The 17,732-nt window shown below is 36.5% G+C and overlaps 1 protein-coding gene across 1 annotated transcript in view; it reads right to left on the minus strand.

Moving 5' to 3' along the window:
* LOC114662320 (DNA ligase 1-like) overlaps positions 1-11,918 on the minus strand; it is a 43,853-nt gene extending 31,935 nt beyond the window's left edge. The window contains exons 1-4 of the mRNA XM_028815717.2: positions 11,348-11,918; positions 7,732-7,827; positions 3,383-3,616; positions 3,140-3,269 (exon numbers count right to left, since the gene is read on the minus strand). Coding sequence (XP_028671550.2) covers positions 3,140-3,269; positions 3,383-3,616; positions 7,732-7,791 — 424 coding nt within the window. The 5' untranslated portion in view covers positions 7,792-7,827; positions 11,348-11,918. The remainder of the gene's footprint in view (positions 1-3,139; positions 3,270-3,382; positions 3,617-7,731; positions 7,828-11,347) is intronic.
* Between the last annotated feature and the right edge of the window lie 5,814 nt (positions 11,919-17,732).

Genomic DNA, 17,732 nt, shown 5'->3' on the forward strand with positions numbered 1-17,732 from the left:
TGGCTAAGTTCTACCTTTCTGAGATGCCACAAATGTCCCACCATTCCCTAGGATCTTTTAGAGTATATTTTTAAAAATATTTTATATACTGTTGAAATGCTCTCTTAGTCTTCATCAAGATTAACCAGTATGGGCTCTGGGGATTGATAGAAGGTTCAAGATGCAGATAGTTTGGTAGGCTTGTTTTAACAAAATTTCTAATTTGTATATTGGAAAAATGTTTTCATAAAAAAGTCAATATAAATATATCTAAGTGTCTTAATCCCTAGCATGTTCCATAAGTTAAACGTTGAGTAGGTTTGAGAAGTTGGAAATGTGAATGTCATGTATAGGAGCAACAAATTAAAGCTTCTGTAACATGAAATGTGTCCTGCGTTGGTTCCAAATTTTAAGCATTTAGTGGAAGACCAGATTACTCTTAAATTGATGATAGTCAGTATTGACTGGGGAACAGAAAAGAGCATACAAGGAAGATTTAAAACATGATTTGTTTTCCTTTGCAAGCCAGGCCATTGTGGATTTCTTAATTTCAGCAGATTTCCAGTATTTCATTGTACATGTATTTGCTGCCTAGCAGTAACATTAAAAGTTACATAGTGCCATAACACCTGCTTTGTACAGTTGCCTTTTTAATATGTGGCTGTTTTGAATTCCAGTTGAATGATATTATATTTAATTCTACTGTAATGATTTGTTTATGCATATAGGGATACCCTGGAACAAACAAGGAGGATGAACATTTTAATAGTATTAATTCTCTGAGATGGAGTTTAGACCATCTGTTAACATGTTATTTGATTTTATACAAAAGTACTTCCAAAATTGTATTGGAAGAGATCTTTACATTTACTTTTGAGGATTATTCACAGATATTTAAACTGTTTTCATATTATGAAGAAATTAATATCCAATGTAGTATGATGTGCTGGAGAATTCACTCAGAAAAGTTCACTTTTATTCAAGCTTATTTTGAAACCAGATATCTTATGAAATTTTCCTAACACATCTGAAACTAGTGGTAGAGATAATTGTGGGTCTAATATATAAAGCACCATATCAGCTTCACATAGTAATATTTTTTGTTTGACTCCTTCTCTGATAATCTCCTGTGTCTCTAGTTTTTCTGGAGATGAACAATAAATTCCTGCACGGCTAATGGAAAAAGATTGTTGCCATCCTTGTTGAGTACCTTGTCCTAGATTTAAGTAATCAGAGTCTGTGTCATTTATGTGGACTGAGGCTACTGGACTAGTATAAAGTAATTTAATTCATGCAGATATATTAGGGCCAACCCTAAATATGTGGAGTGTAGTAAATAGATAATTCCATACAACTCTATTAAAGGCTTTTTCTGCATTCAGACAGTAAAACATCTGGTGAGTCAAAATTTTAAATGATTATATTATTATTTAATAAATTTGGTTTGGTCTTGTGATATTACTATGTAAATAATAAATGTAAAAGCCAGTAGATGAAGGGGCACTAGGCACCCTTTGTTGAGACCAGGATGATAAGTGAACAGGCAAATTTCCGAATAATTCTATTATAGATTATTGTTGTTGGCTGTCTACAGGATGTAGCTATTTTGTCTGTCTTGCAAAAGAATCACCTGATTTGAAGATCAGACTGCTTTGAAAACTTTCAACTCCCACTCCCAAAAGAGATTTTCCTGCATCCCAGGGCAGGCTGGGGACATAGAGCCCAAATGGGCCTTGTTCAAAGCCTCTATTGTGGAAACAGCTGTCAAGAAGTGTGTGCCTGAAGGCCATAGATGTCCCTCAAGGTGGTAATACAAGGACCCAAAGATGGACACCAAAGGTGAGGGATACCATCAGTCTGAAGAAGAAAGCCTTCCATGCATGGTTAGCACAGAAGACCCCCAAAGCAGGGTTTATGGAAATTTCCCCTCTCACATTTCTCCCCCAACATTTCACCCCTCACATTTCGCCCCCAGCATATTTTGCACTCACACATTTCACCCCCGGTAATTTTCAGAAACCCCACCTCCCATCAGAAAATCACTCCTGGCTACTCACCAGTAAATGAAGATTGTTAAGAGTGGAAAAAATAAGCATGCGACCTGGGAGCAGTTTGTCTTGAGAAGTGTACATCAAAAATTGTTGTGTACCGCCATCGACAATAATTTCTTGATAATTTTGTGGAATTACAAAGTCTTGAACACTGTTTGGCAAAGCAGGAGCACCGTTGTGGTTTCGAACATAACAGGTAATTGTGGTTATCAGTCATCATCTATCAATTTTCTTTTACCTCTAATTGACAAAATTCTGCCATAGTGAAATTTTATAAAGTTGATTTTAGGTTTAGTCACAATGCAAAAATAACGCTTATAGTGAGAAAGTAATACACAATGCGGTGAGTGGTGATGCAACAGTTTTGATATTGCGCTGTGTGCGAGGTGTTGATGGTTCTTTAACATGGCCACGTACCACCGATAATCAGGCGGTGAAAACTGTAAATGCACGTCTTGAAACGGCTGTAGTGCTGGGAAAAAAAACACGTGAAATCCAGTACAATTGTATAATACTATATCACATAACACGGATTTAATTTTAAGTACAATACTGACCTTTTATGGAGGCAATCACTCATACTATTTTCAGTGGAACACGTTGAACTATGAGTCATATAAGAACACTACCTGAATGAACTTTTTTCATTTTCAATGTTGGGTAAGGTTTATAAAATTTTTAATTGTAATTATAGATATGTACTTAAATACCAAGGCAAAATATAGTGGTGGCGAAATGTGTGTTTGGGGGGGGTGAAAATAACTGGGGGCGAAATGTGTTGTGGGTGAAATATGCTGGGGAGAAATATGCTGGGCGATATACTGTATGCTGGGGGCAAAATGTAAGGGGCAAAATGTGGGGGGCAACTTATCCGGACCCCGTATAACGTTGTTGTGTAAGTGCATACTGATTTATTCCTATTTACTAATTTTGGAATGCCACCGATTCATTCCTGTTCTTATCTATTTTTAATTTGTTTTTCTTTTTGTTAAATTTTTTTCTTTGCTATCCTGTAAAGCACTTTGTGCTACATTATTGGTATAAAAATGTTCTATAGAAATAACTGTTGTTTTTCGGAATGTGAATATAGATCAGCACAAAGTACGTACCACTCTGTTTTGTTTTCAGGACTTCACCACTCATACTTTCATGATAATGTTTTAGGTGAAGGAATGATTTTTTCATTTCACTGTCAGATGCATGTTCATCTCCAGTAGGAAAGCAGGAAGTTGGGAATTTCTGCATAAGGTAAAAAAAAATAATAATCAGAGAAACACAGTGGGAGAAAAATAATTTTGTCTAGAATGGTCCTCCTGTCATCCATTAGATTTTCTCTAAAGTAGCAATGTTACCTGGTGGAAGAAGGTGTGTCCCTCTGTCTTTAGAAGCTCATTCAGCTCAGTTTCTCTATTGTTCAGATCATTGATCTCCTCCTCAAGTTGCTCTATGCTCACTTCCTTTATTGTTACTTCCTTCTGCTTGTGATTTTTAATCAGTTTTTGCACTTGGTTCCTTAGCCTCTCAAGGGATTGAAGCAGGGAAGTGAAAGTCTTTTGATAGCCTTCTAGGTCTGTCTTTTCAGATATCTGATTAGAAGAGGAAAGGAATTATTTTGTGTCACATAACTTTGGGACTTTCTATTTCTAAATGTTATTGTATCAGGCAGTGGCACGCAAAGGTATTAACTTACCGAGAAACACTGATATAGTGTAATGCCTTGGTACGTTTCAGAAAAAGTTATTGATTCATACCTAGGTGTGTGGCTTCCACCTGCCACAGTCTTCATCACAAATGCAAAATTTTGTATCATAGGATGGAAAAGTTAGAGTTACTAAGGTACTGGATAAAATGATTGATGGCAGATGATAACATACCAGCAGTAGTTAGTCTTCTTTTCCCACTTCTAAATGAGGTTGATGTACCTGATCAACCTTTTTCCTGCAGCTCAGTCCTGCACTTCCTCCCAAGTCAGGACCTTTTTCTTCAGATCTTCTTTTACTCTATCCATTCACCTCCACTTTGGCCTCCCTCACTTTTTGTGTTCCCCTGCACTTCCATTTCCATCACTCTTTTGTCCACATATTCATTATCTCTCCTCATCACATGTCCATACCACTGTACTTTCTTACATATCTCTCCCACTTTTGTTGAACATCTGATTGTTTCATTTCTGTTCTGTCCTTTTTAGTAAACATTCTCATGTCTGCCATATCTGACTTCTTCTCCTGTACTCCCATTAAAGCTCATGTCTCAGCTTCATACGTCATTGGGGGCCTTACCACTGTCTTAAAAACTTGTGATGCTTGCCTTAATTCTTCAGTCATACAATATGCCTGAAACCTTTTTCCAATTGTTTCTTCCACACTGCACTCTGTGGGTTATCTCTGCATCTAATTGTCCATCTTAAGCTACCACTGATCGTAGATATTTAAATATCCCCGCTCTTTTAAGTATCTTACCCTGCAGGCTAACTTGAGAATCCAGATCATCATTAAACCTCATAGATTCTGTCTTCTTCTTCCTATTTATCTTCAATCCTCTATCTTCTAAAGCCTTCTCCATTTTTACAACTTACTCTCCACTTCCTCTTTTCTGGTTGTACACAATTCAATGTCATTAGCAAAAAGCCTGCACCAGAAGCATCGGTCTTTTATCCCATGACTCAACACATCCATAACCATTTCAAAGATGTAAGGACTTCAAGAAAATCCCCAGGTCAAACGTGCTTTAACTGGAATCTTGTCTGTTAGCCCAGCACTGCTTTTAAGCCAAGTCCTCACTCCATCATAGATATCTTGGATAATCGTCACTTACTTCTCTGGTACTTTTTTCTCTCTCATGCACCTCCAGACCGCTTGATGTGGTGCTCTATCATAAGCCTCCTCCAAATAAATATACACCAAATCAATATACACCACATGAGGTTTCAAGTTTTGTAGTGTCATTGCACATTTTCCTTTTTTTCTTTGGTAGCTTCTGTTTTAATGGTGCCATGCACCACCGCTCCTTATTTGTGACCAACAAGAAACTCTATCCATGACTAGTTGGCAGAGACTGAATATACAAGCCATAAACAGAAACCTAAAAATATTTGTCAAAGGTCAAAACAAAAAACATTGTTTAGGGAACACATTATGGAAACTTAAAATTCTTAAAATAGTTTTTTTTCTCTTATTTTCAAGTGAAGTTGGGATGTCTTGCTTCTGATCTGTCTGTGTAGATGCTTCACACTTTTTTCTTCCATCAAGAAGATAGAAATGCCTTCTAATTAGTAATACATCTTTTGTTGTTATTATTATTATTATTATTATTATTATTATTATTATTATTATTATTTTACAGGGTCTTCTTTTGTGTTTTCTGACTCTGGAGGGGAAGGGGGAGGGCAACTTTAATATTTCTTTCAAATTTTACTAGAACTTGAAGACTTCTTACTGGCACTATTTGAGCTTTGGAGTACCGGCAAAACCTGTGATGCAAGGGTTTAATGTTATCTGACAACATGAATGACAATGTGGTCATTACCTTACCTGTGCTACATAGCGAGGAGCCTAACATTCTTAATCCAAAAGTAAAGACACAAGGTACAACAAATCTATGTAAAACAACTAAAATACTATCAGTTTATTTTTCTTATAAAGTCTTCTATAACTAGCTAGAGCACCGATTGGAACATAAAATGTGAGGTGGAGTGCCCTTATAGCATGTATATGTATACATTATTGAACAGTGACATCCACATCTAACTTTGCTGCTTCAGCTCTGTGATGTCACTCTGGTCTTGCAAAGCATCATGGGTGCGGGGGAAAAAAAATGTGTGTCTAAGACAACTGCACAGAAAATTTCCAGGAAAATATTTATTAAGGTCACCGGTCAACACAGCATATTCACTGTGGAAAATGCTTTGTAGGATTTTGCTAATCAATACTAGTTCAAGCAAGCAGTGAAAGAGGCAGAAAAGAGCATGTGGAACTGCATAGAAGGAGCCATGAAAGATATGGGCAGCAGGAGCTGGAATAACTCTTAGGACTTTGCCCTCAAATTATTTTTAAGTTTTGCATTTTGCAAACAAAAACTTTGATGTTTCTTGCATAACTAATTAAAACATATGAGGAAAACTTCCAAAAACACAATAACATATGACAGATAGATAGATAGATAGATAGATAGATAGATAGATAGATAGATAGATAGATAGATAGATAGATAGATAGATAGATAGATAGATAGATAGATAGATAGATACTGTAGATATTGGATTTCAAGAATTATATGCTGCATTCTTTTGTAATGGCAGAGAGAAAATCTTACAGGCCTTGTAGGAGAAAATGTTTTATAACACTTTGAACTTTTAGGATCACAAGGTTTTTCTAACTGTGTTCAGTAAGCAACTCTATCCCCAAAGGGATGATACTGGCTTAGTGTTATCCTTGAAGCCCATAAGATTACCAATACAACAAATGCACTTTACACTTTCCTTAGGGACCAGTCTCTGTCCTCAAGTCTCAACACAATCAGTACAGAATATTCCATTATCAAGTTTAGACCATCCTACTATACCTTTTAAGACAATTAGCTCACCTAAAGATTTGCATGCTGTCAGCTATATGCTAAAGTTTCTATTGTATATTCATTTCTATTAAAGGTTGTCAGAACAAAGAATTATTAGCACATCTGTATTTAGAGTGCAAGAGCAACATGTTGCATGGTATTCCCCTTAAATGTCTCTTTATTACAGCGTTTCTCAACCTTTAAGTATTTGCAACCCGAGTTTTCATAACAGTTTTAATCGCGCCCCCCTTAACGTTTTTTTGAAAGGAGCCCACTAATACCAATTTTTTCTTTTTTAATTAATGACATATCATAGATGCATATTTTATTATACCTACTTAACTTTTATCGACATTTATCTAACTCTATATTTATTTTTCTGGTATCAGAATGTAGTTTAAGTTAATTTGTTTTGGTTTCAATAGATGTATTTTTCATATTTTTTATTCTTGTTTTCTTTTTTTCACATCTTTGCGCCTCCCCCCCCCCCCCCCCCCCCCCTTTTTGTTACTTCACTCCCCACAGATTGAGAATCACTGCTCCATTATATAAAAAAATCTTTCGACACAACAAAACTTTTTAGGAGACGAGATGTGACTTTTTGTCCTTTGAATATAGATACTAACATTAGAGACACCATTTTTGAGACATTTATATGTATTTATTTTGTAAGTTTGCTTTTTTTTTGTTATTTTTCAAGTGTTTCTATGCGTTTCTTGACTAATGTGTTTTTATTTCTATTTAGTCTTCTTGTTACTGATCTTACCTGAACAACTTTGTGGCTTTTTCTGCATTTTACTGTTTTAGTGTGACAGGTGAGTACCTGCTTATTGAAGAGAAAGTCCAGGGCACAGTATTAAGTGTAAGTTTCCACACATTCCTAAAGATTTGTTCTACTATTGAACAGAACAGGTTTTCATATAAGTAGGTTTCTAGACAACCCTCTAATTACCTATACATTTCCTTGTTTAATGTGTTCTGTGCTTTTGTTCTGTTCTTTCCTTTTGTTTTATAATATTGTTAAATAACTATGTTGCTGTCAGGGTAACTCCATTGTCATTTTGATTATTCAGCTTTGTTTTTATCAAATTAATAAGTGAGATGAACACTTTCGTATGTTTCTACCTTGTGTCCCTTAGGAGAAACTTACTTTCAGATGTTCTAATGTTTTCTTCATCTGAGCCAATATCTTCAGCTTCTCCTGCAGCATTTGTTTGATTTCTCTCAATGCTTTTTCCACCAGAACCTGTGTATTAGGCAGACGTGAGTTACATAGGCAAAAAAAGCTTATACAATTCAAATAACATATTATTGACATTTGAAAAGACCTTATCAAGAATCACATGTGGAATTTATAAAAAGTTTAAAAGTACTGTAGTACTTAATAACATAATGGTGCAGAGACTATTGGCTTATGGCTCCAAGAACACTGGTTTGAGTTTTTTTTTCTTTGGTAAGAAACATTTACATTCATGTGGGCTTTCTCCAGAATTTGAACTAATTTGAATTAAACGATTCGATTTCTACACCAGATGTTATACCGTAAGTATGAGCAAAAGGTTTTGTGTGTTAAAACTCAAATTTCAATTCAGGCCAGAGAAGTTTAGCTTCAGAGGTGTTGTGGAAAGTGCACAAAAAATGGAGTATATCAGGATGGCACAGTGGTGCAGTAATTATCACTGCCACCACAGTTCAGAGACCTGGAATTTGATCAGAATTTGTAAAGCTTGCATTTTTTTTCCTTAGGTCCATGTCAATTTTCTTTTCTCATTGACAACTCTAAATTCACCTGCTTTGGATTTGTTCATAAGTGTACCCTGAAATATTCTGCCATTCAGTTTTAGGTTAGTTCCTGCTTTGCACCGAATCCTGCTGGGGCCTCTACAGTGAAACTTCAATATAAAAGGTATATTCACAAAATCAAAATATTCATAGGATCCATACATGAACAAAATTTGTTTCATTTTCCATTTTTAAGGCTGCAAATCCTACTTTTTCAGGTATGAGGTTAAGAGTCTCTAAAAGCAGTAGTTTACACACTCACTGGTCATATAGTTTTGGGTATTTTTCCTATCATATACTTTATATAGCTGCAGCTTAATATTTATGTCTTGTGTACCTGCATCTACAATCAGCAGAGAGGGGCACGGAGGCAGATACTAGCCATGGGAGGGAAGCCACTCTATTGTAGAATACAAACTCCTGCTCACACCCGCCTCATCACTCAAAAGACTAGTTAAAGGTTGCTATTCAAACAAAAGCATGATTTCTGGCTGATGAAGGATATTTATTATTTTTATCACGGCTCCGCAATCCATACTAACCCCTACTTTCTCTGCGGTTCGTTTTGTGATTCTTTGTGGTGGTGATCTTCACCACCACCACCTGATCAAGGGCACCATGCTGGCTAGATGTCTATGTGACCGTCATCATCTAATTTCTTTTATGTGAAGCCTGAAAACCATGAGGACTGATTGAGATCATTGATGTTAGGTAGAATACTCAGTGAGGGCCGGGTGTTCTTGTGGCCTTGGAACCCCTGCAGATTTTGTTTTTTTCTCCAGCCCTCTGGAGTTTTTGTTTTGTTTTTTCTGTCCTCCTGGCCATTGGACCTTACTTTATTTTTTGTTAATTAGTATTGCCTAATTTTAATTTTATATTTTTTTCATTTTCTTTCTTCATCTTGTAAAGCACTTTGAGCTACATTATTTGTATGAAAATGTGCAATAGAAATAAATGCTGTTGTATTTATGTGAACATGTGGGTAATGCAACGTATAATAGGCGCATCTTTGAGGATTTAACTTAGAATCCAAAACCTTTGGTATGGCAAAATTATCAGGTGTGCCATTCTTCTGTCTTCAGTCTAACAGGAAAGTGACTAAAAAAATGGAAAACAAGAAGTGAATAGAAAATATAATCTTTATATATAATACGCTACCATGGCTGTCCGTTTATCTCTGCAGGATTTTAAATCACCTGTAGCTCACAAACTGTTTGACCTATTAACCTGAAATTTGGTACACATATACTACGTGATATCCACTATTCGCTTTCGGGGTGATGATTGACCTCCAAGGTTATTCCTCTTTTTATTTTTATTTTATTTTATTGTAGAATCAACTCTCAGCAGCGGCCAGCAGGTCGGCCTTGCAGCACATGTGTACGGGCGCCGTTCTCATCCCTACCACCTTCGCCGTCTCTTCCCCTACCTCTTCATACCTTAAATCATTCTTAAAGCAGATTGAAGACTTAAGTGCCAGCTTAAGTGAAAATTTTAAGAAAACGTACTAAGTAATTGCAACAGAAACATTAACTTAATCAGTTTTAATGTGAAAACATGCTGACGAAAGAAGAGAAGTGGGCCGGTAGGGTGGAGAAAAGAAGAGCTGCTCAGGAACCTCTGAACAAATGAATACTAAACGTACAGAGAAAAACGATGAAAACTATGAATGCTAAAGTCAAGTGTTTTCACTGTGCACGTTATTGTGCAGTGCGCCATTACTGGCGTGCAAAATAATTACAATATTCAGTCTAACCATACTACAATTTACGGAAGTTGAAATACATTTTATGTGAAAGTGTGGACAGCATTTATTTTCAGCCTCACTTAAGAAGAAGTACGCTACACTTTTTTGTTTAAGAATTCTGATTTGTGTTGCATAACAGATCCTCACTCAGTGGGGCTTGATGTACTTCATAACTACGACCAGTAGTTAAATGTAATGCCAATTCAGCTGAAGTTTTCACTTTCAGTGCCAAAGCATGCAAGAAACAAAATCTTCATAATCATTCTTTTTCAGTAATGGCCATAAAATTCTGGTGATGGGGAAATTAGCCGTGCCTCCCTTAAAACATGTCAGAGAGTGCAGTAACATATGGGAGGCTAAGGAGGAAGTTAAATTCTCTGAAAATCAAAGGAAGCTATCCAAATTCATAAATTTGAAATTTTAGATTTATGGGCATGTTATATTGTCATCTTTCAAACTATGTTTAGCAGTAAATAAAAACATCACATATACAGTACATGATATTAAGGAATTACAAATATGAGTTGCTGTTTGAAACTATACCTGTAGCTCTGATGAAAAGGCAGAACTCGTTAGAGTGCATTGTCTCTTGCTTAGTGAAGAACTGTGAGTGTTTACCAGGTAAAATTGAGTTCAGAAAGTTAATTTTTATGCCACCTCATTGAGTTTAGAAAGTTTATTTTTATGCCATGCCTGAAATGTGAAATAAAATGAATAATGGAAGCCATACATTTACAGATTCTGGATCACAAGGTTACCAGAACCTACTTCAGTATCACTGAGCTCAGCAGAAACCAAGCCTGAATTTGCTGTCAGTCCATCACAGGGTACACTCAAACACTAACACTCTCTCACAGAGGGGTACGTTTCCATTGTCAATTAGCCTAAACTGCACATCTTAGGAATTTAGGAGGAGGTCTTGAGTACTAAAAGAAAGCACAACACAGGCAGAGAGAGAACATGCAAACTCCACACACAGACAGAAAGTGGACTGAAATTTGAGTCTAGGGCTCTGGGGCTGCACATGTAAATCTATCAATTTAGGAACAACTTAAACCAGTTGAGGGTCAAGCCTGAAAACATCTCAGTAGCATTTGGTGCAAAGTAGGAACCAACCCTGAACAGGATGCCAGGTATCCTACTTTGAATAAGGATTATTTTAATTACAATTGAGTTACTGTTAACTATTGTAATTTCCCATTAACATAATTATCTTGCTACGCCGGCCTTCTCTTACCTGCTGTTCATGGCTTTCTCTTTCCAAGGTCACCTTATCATGACTCTGATATTCAAACTCTGTATGCTCAAAGTGGAAGCCAAAGGAGCCCACAGCTCTCCGGAACTTAAAGAATTCATGGTGACGACGATCTCCTGTGGATTTCTCCTGTCTGTCTTCCTTTATCTGTTGAACTTGACTCTTCAAATCCGAGGTGTTTAAGACCGTTGCTGCTTTCTGATTTCTCTCAATCCGTAAGTCACAGGACAAATCACTGTGTTCAGCTCGTCTCTCAGGTCACATTGAGCCAAATGCCCTTTTCTGGAATTTCTCCACAATGTCAGTAAGCAGACCATTTGGGCTAAGAGAAGGCCTTGTTCCAAAGTCCTTCTTGCATTCATAGCAGTAGTACTCTCCAGTACGATGCCAGTGGTTTTCAATGCAGGTAAAGCAGAAGTTGTGTCCACAGTGAAGTGAGACAGGTGCTAAAAAGATCTCGGAACATAAGGAGCAGGTCAGCTGAAACTTAGACAAGGGGACTGTAATTTCGTCCATCGTCAGGAAGTGAGTTAAACTGACAGAGAAATGTTGAGCTTCACCAAAAGAGAAAGTGAAATTAGATACACTTTCTCTTTGTCTGTCGTCTTTGTCAGTTTCTCGCTCTTACTCCCTCTCTCTCTCTCTCTCTCTCTCACTTCCTTTCTTTCTTTCTTTCTTTCTCTCTCTCTCTCTCTCTCTCTCTCTCTCTCTCTCTCTCTCTCTCTCTCTCTCTCTCTTTCTCTCTCTCACTTGCTTTCTTTCTTTCTCTTTCTCAGGGCCCAAGGGAAAAGCAATTGACAACTCATTTTTTTATTCCTTTGTATAAGGGGAACATTTTATAATTCTTAAAGGCCTTACTTTAATAAAAAGGCCTTAACATAATGATACCCGGAAATAAACAGCATGAAAGTGAAGAAACATTATGGAGTATAACATAAGAGAGAAAGCACTAAAGAGCACTTGTATCAAAAGCAAACTTGTGAAATAAAATAATTATTGATCACACAAAAATTTACTGCAGACATCCAGCTGTCTGATTCAACCCCACTACAAATTACAAAATGAGCTCCTCAGAGGGACTTGTCCTGTATTTTAGTGCAGTAATGTCTTTATATCATTCATACTCACAGTAATTCAATACTTCATACATAAACAACATGATAACAATTTTCAGTTTTTTGCCATTCTAATTCAGTGTCATAGGAAAAAATAAAACATAATTCAAACTATATATTTTTTTTTTTTGTCTGGTTAAAAAAAAATCACTAGAGAGTACACACATGGTTAAATTAAAAAAAATATATAAAATGAAATTACAAATAATAGCAACATCCATCTGTCCATTATTGAACCAGCTGCGCTCAGTTCAGGATCCTTGGGGTCAGAACCTGTCGTATCAGTACTGGCTGTACCTCCAATAGAGGGAACACTCACATGCACATGTGCAGCAAAATTCTATTCAACAATTTGGATCAATTTTGAATAAACCATTAAACAATTTGTGAATCAAACATCATGCTTTATAGAATCCTTACAGGAAATAAAATAAAATAAAAAATCAGTAAACAAACAATCCACCTTAATAATAGGACAAGTGTCTCTGTGTGTCTATGTATCTGTGTGTTTGCTTTGTCTCTGTTATTTGTTTTTTGGTATTGGATTTATAAAAGCAGTGCTAATGTTTGTGATGCACCATCTGTTGGAATGAAGAATACAATGCATTTCATTACTACATGCTTTGCAGAATACATTCCAACAGGGGGTGCACTACACACATTAACACTGAATATGCTGAGGTTTACATTGATTACTTAGATCTCAACCTGTCTTAGATGAGTAGCACAGCTTGCAAAAATGATAAAAGTGAAATGTCAATGTATTTATATAGCACATTTAAAACAACATAATAATGCTGTGGCCAAAGTGCTTTACAATAATAGAATAAAAGAAAAACAAAACAAATTAACATAAAACATAAATAGAAATAAAATATATGAACATACAATAAAATACATAATAAATAGAAGTAATGTTATATACATAAAAAATAGAAGTAGTGTTATATAATCACAAAGAGGAAACCATCAGTATTACTGAAGGTCATGGAATGCAAGTGAATAGAAATGAGTCTTTAGTCTTGTTTTGAACAATTCAATTGTAGACAACTCCTTTATGTGATGAGGTAAAGCGTTCCACAGGCGAGGCGCAGCAGCTGCAAAAGCCCTGTCCCCCTTAGTTTTACACTTGGTACAAGGGACAACCAGAGACAGCTGACCAGAAGATCTAAGCACTCTGGATGGCTGATGTAAAACACACAGTTCAGATAAATAGGCAGGAGCAAGCCCATGTAAAGATTTAAAAACTAGCAGCAAGATTTTAAAATCAATTCGAAAACTGACAGGCAGCCAGTGTAAAGAAGCTAATATTGGAGAAACAGAGTCATACTTTCTTGTCCCAACCAGAAAGCGAGCGGCAGCATTTTGGACCAACTGTAACCTGTGTATCAGGGATTTATTAATCCCAGAATACAGTGAGTTGTAGTAATCGAGGCGAGAAAAAATAAACGCATGAGTAGCTATCTCAAGGACCCTAGAGGATAAAAAAGGCTTTATCTTACCTAATAGACGAAGTTGGAAAAAGCAACTCTTGACTACAGAATTTTCTTGTTTCTCAAAAGAGAGGTTACTGTCAAAGGTAACACCAAGATTACGGACTTGAGGTTTGGATAAGACAGAGAAAGAGCCGAGAAGTCCAAGACCAATTTGCATCTGCGGTGGGCTGGCACCCTGCCCGGGGTTTTTTTCCTGCCTTGCACCCTGTGTTGGCTGGGATTGGCTCCAGCAGACCCCCATGACCCTGTAGTTAGGATATAGCGGGTTGGATAATGGATGGATGCATGTTTGCATTTTATATATTCATCCCTTTTAATCTACATTTAGTTGAACCACTTCTGGCATCTCTAACTTGAAGTAATTTTGGGATAGATCTTGATTAGCTTTTTGGCTAACATATACTGTGAGATATTTTTAAAATCATCCTAATGTTGAAAATATGAGAGTCTCTACACAAAACAACAGATTTCACCTTTTTTTTTTGTCCTCTAGTTTGTATGCAAATATTGGAGATATCATTGAGTGAACAATCATCCATTTGAGACTGCAGGTACTGTATTAAAAGCAAGCTAAATTCAGCCTCATTTACATGTTTGAGCTCAGATGGATTATGATAAACAGTAAATGTACTCCATGGACATGGAGCAGTGTTGTGAAATGCTGTCACTGGCACTGGGAGCATGCTTTCTGTCTTTTGTTGTAACCCTAAGGATATTTTGTATATTTTCTTTTTATGTTATTTCAGTCTATGAGCATTTTCTTTCATTCATATTTATAACTGAAATGCAGAATTGACAACAAGAACATTTACTTATATAGTACATATTCATAAAAACAATGTAACTCAAAGTGCTCTACAAGACTTTAAAGTGAAAGTTACATGAAAAAAAAAACAATTAAGATTAGGCAAAAATATTATAAAATAAGGAACAAACAAAAAAAGATAAGGTCAGATGGTTGGGAGAACAGAAATAGCAAAAGAAACCACAGTTAGGCCGTAGAAAAAAAAAATCTGCTGGGGTTCCAAGGCCAAATGTCCCAGCCCCTAGTGGGCATTCAACCTAAAATAAATGTGCCTAAATCAAACCTTTTAGTTTTCAGGCTTCACATGATAGGATTTAGTGACGTTTGTGTCGTGGACAGCTGAGACACCCACCTTCACTACTTCACTTCAGGGGGCTGCACGGTACCTTGACCAGGTGGTGGTGGTGCAAATTGCTACCACAGAAGAACCGGAAAAGACAGCAGAGAATAGTGAGGATTACCAGAGCCTGTGGATCCCTGAAGTATATGATAATTCTATATCCATCTCTTATATATATTACTCTTCTGGTTCGTCCTGCTTCCAGTTCTAAACTGGTCCCGCCCACAAGCAGCCGTCACAGCATTTCTCGATTCCTATTCGTCCTCTTCCAAACCCTTCCCCATGCTGGCCCGATACGATGCCCCGACATGTCACACCGATGTTGGAGCAATTTCGTCGGAGAAGATGGCGAACCGCCTGCCGAAAGGGACATTTGCATCTATCCCATAAGCAACTCCTGTAAACAGATTTCCACACTCAATATGAATTGCGATCCTATGGTTTACCCACTTTTATTCCCTTACGGAGACATTGGCTGGCACACAGATTTACAACATGTTCTCGATAAAAGAACCGCCAAACGAATATGGCTTACTCAATGCAAATTTTATGCATACATATTAGCAATGAGGAATACATTTAGTATTTTGCATTCCAGCGGCAAACTATTCCAACAGTACGTTGTAGATGCGTATGTTAAAACAGAGGGCGCGCGTCTCAACTATCTCAGAGTACATCAACAAGATCTGCGCATGGAACAATACAAAGGACTATCAGACGCACTGCAAGTAAACACTGAAAATAACAATATACGTGTAGGCAAAATGATCATATTACCATCCACATTTCCAGGAAGTCCAAGATACATGCAACAAAACTATCAGGATGCCATGGCCATAGTACGTAAATTCAGAAAGCCTGATTTATTTATCACTTTCACATGTAATTCTGCTTGACCGTAAATTCTACATGCAATGTCAGATACCCTCTTCAGCCACGGTCAGTTTTATCTATCTATCTATCTATCTATCTGTAATGGACTTTCAAAAAGATTCCACAATTTTTTTAACTCTATTTACAATATGCAAGTGTTTCAAGGAAACTCAGGCCCCTTCTTCAGGCAAGATGTAATGATTACATCTTGCTTGAAGAAGGGGCCTGAGATGCCTCAAAAGCTTGTATATTGTAATTTTTTTAGTTAGTCAATAAAAGGTATCATTTTGCTTGACTTCTCTCTGAACATTAGAACAACTGAAAAAAGAAATTAATGATATAACAAAACATAAAGGAAATATGTATTATACATAATATTACATGATTTGTGGTTAATCTGTGAAACACATTTTAGTATTGTGAGCTTCAGCGTATTCAGATTTCTTTGTTATATTTGAATTTCTCCTCTTTGATCCATTTGGAGTCTTCTGTGTTTGAAGAAAATGGAACAGAAACACAGGAGGTGAAGACTTCATTGGCTGGATCAATTAGGAGTGCAGTTTCTAGCGTTTGCTTCTGGTTTTCAACCCAGGGCTTCAGAAAAGGTCTGTCTGGATTTCATTCTCTTTAAGAAGTAGACTGAGACAAGTATAACCTATAAAGATAATCAGAAGAAAATTACAGCATTTGTAGAGCTGACTTGGGCACAAAGAGCTCGTTTTGCTCTCATTCTTGTCTGTGTGGCATACAAAATGGAAGTGAAACATCTGACCCCCTTGTACTTGAATAAATGTTTATCTCGGTTAATAAGTTATTTCAGTTTTAGAGAGTCATAGACACCCTGACCTTTATGTTCCAACTTAAGCCACTGTCGGTCAGTTTAAATGTGAGAAAAGAATTGAGATATATAAAAAAATTTCATTTAATTTCATGTTTATCCATACATTGTCTTTAACGTGTTAGCATTCTTTACCTTTGATTGATTGACTGTATCAAACTGAAACTGTATATTCGAGATCTGTTGTTTTATGTTTTGTTTTTTGTTTTCCAATTTCCTTTTTGGATTTTTCTTACACTTTCAGTTGCTCTTGAAATTACTGGTATATAAAGAACCGTCAGTGCAGTGCAGATGTTCTTGAGGGAAATTTGCAGGAAAATGAAGAAAAATAAATTTGGAAATTCATCAAAGTCAACTTATGAATGAGTCCAGCAATCTAGTTATGGTCTTTTGTCCAGTTGTCTGAAGAATTAGTATAGACATTGCTGTAACACTTTATTCAGTTTCAGGTAAGGCACCTAAAATAATAGGATAGAATGGTCGTCTGATAAGTGGAACTAATCTCCTGTTGAGTTGTGATATCTGAATAACAGGACGAGGATGAGAGTGATAAAACTGCCTGCATTTTCAAAAGATGTTGCAACATTTGTTGATCATTCATCCTCCTCTTTTCAATAATTAAAATCCCAGAGTGGTCAGTGTGGTTTGTCTGCAACATAAATTCATTCTGTTCAATTCAAACACATAAGACATAAGTAATATACACTTGGCCAGCATAATTTAAAAATACAGCAATAATCAAATAAGGATAAGCCTCCGTGCATTGTGATTGCAGGTAAATGATGTCCTCATCTGCCATTCTTTTTACTCACACTCAGCTAGTCTGCTTCAAAACATCTGCTTTTACAAATCCCCCACTGGAAAAGCCCCGATTTAAGCAATACAATACAGGCAGGAGAA

This window comes from Erpetoichthys calabaricus, chromosome 12, assembly GCF_900747795.2.
Source record: "Erpetoichthys calabaricus chromosome 12, fErpCal1.3, whole genome shotgun sequence".
Classification (NCBI taxonomy): Eukaryota; Metazoa; Chordata; class Cladistia; order Polypteriformes; family Polypteridae; genus Erpetoichthys; species Erpetoichthys calabaricus.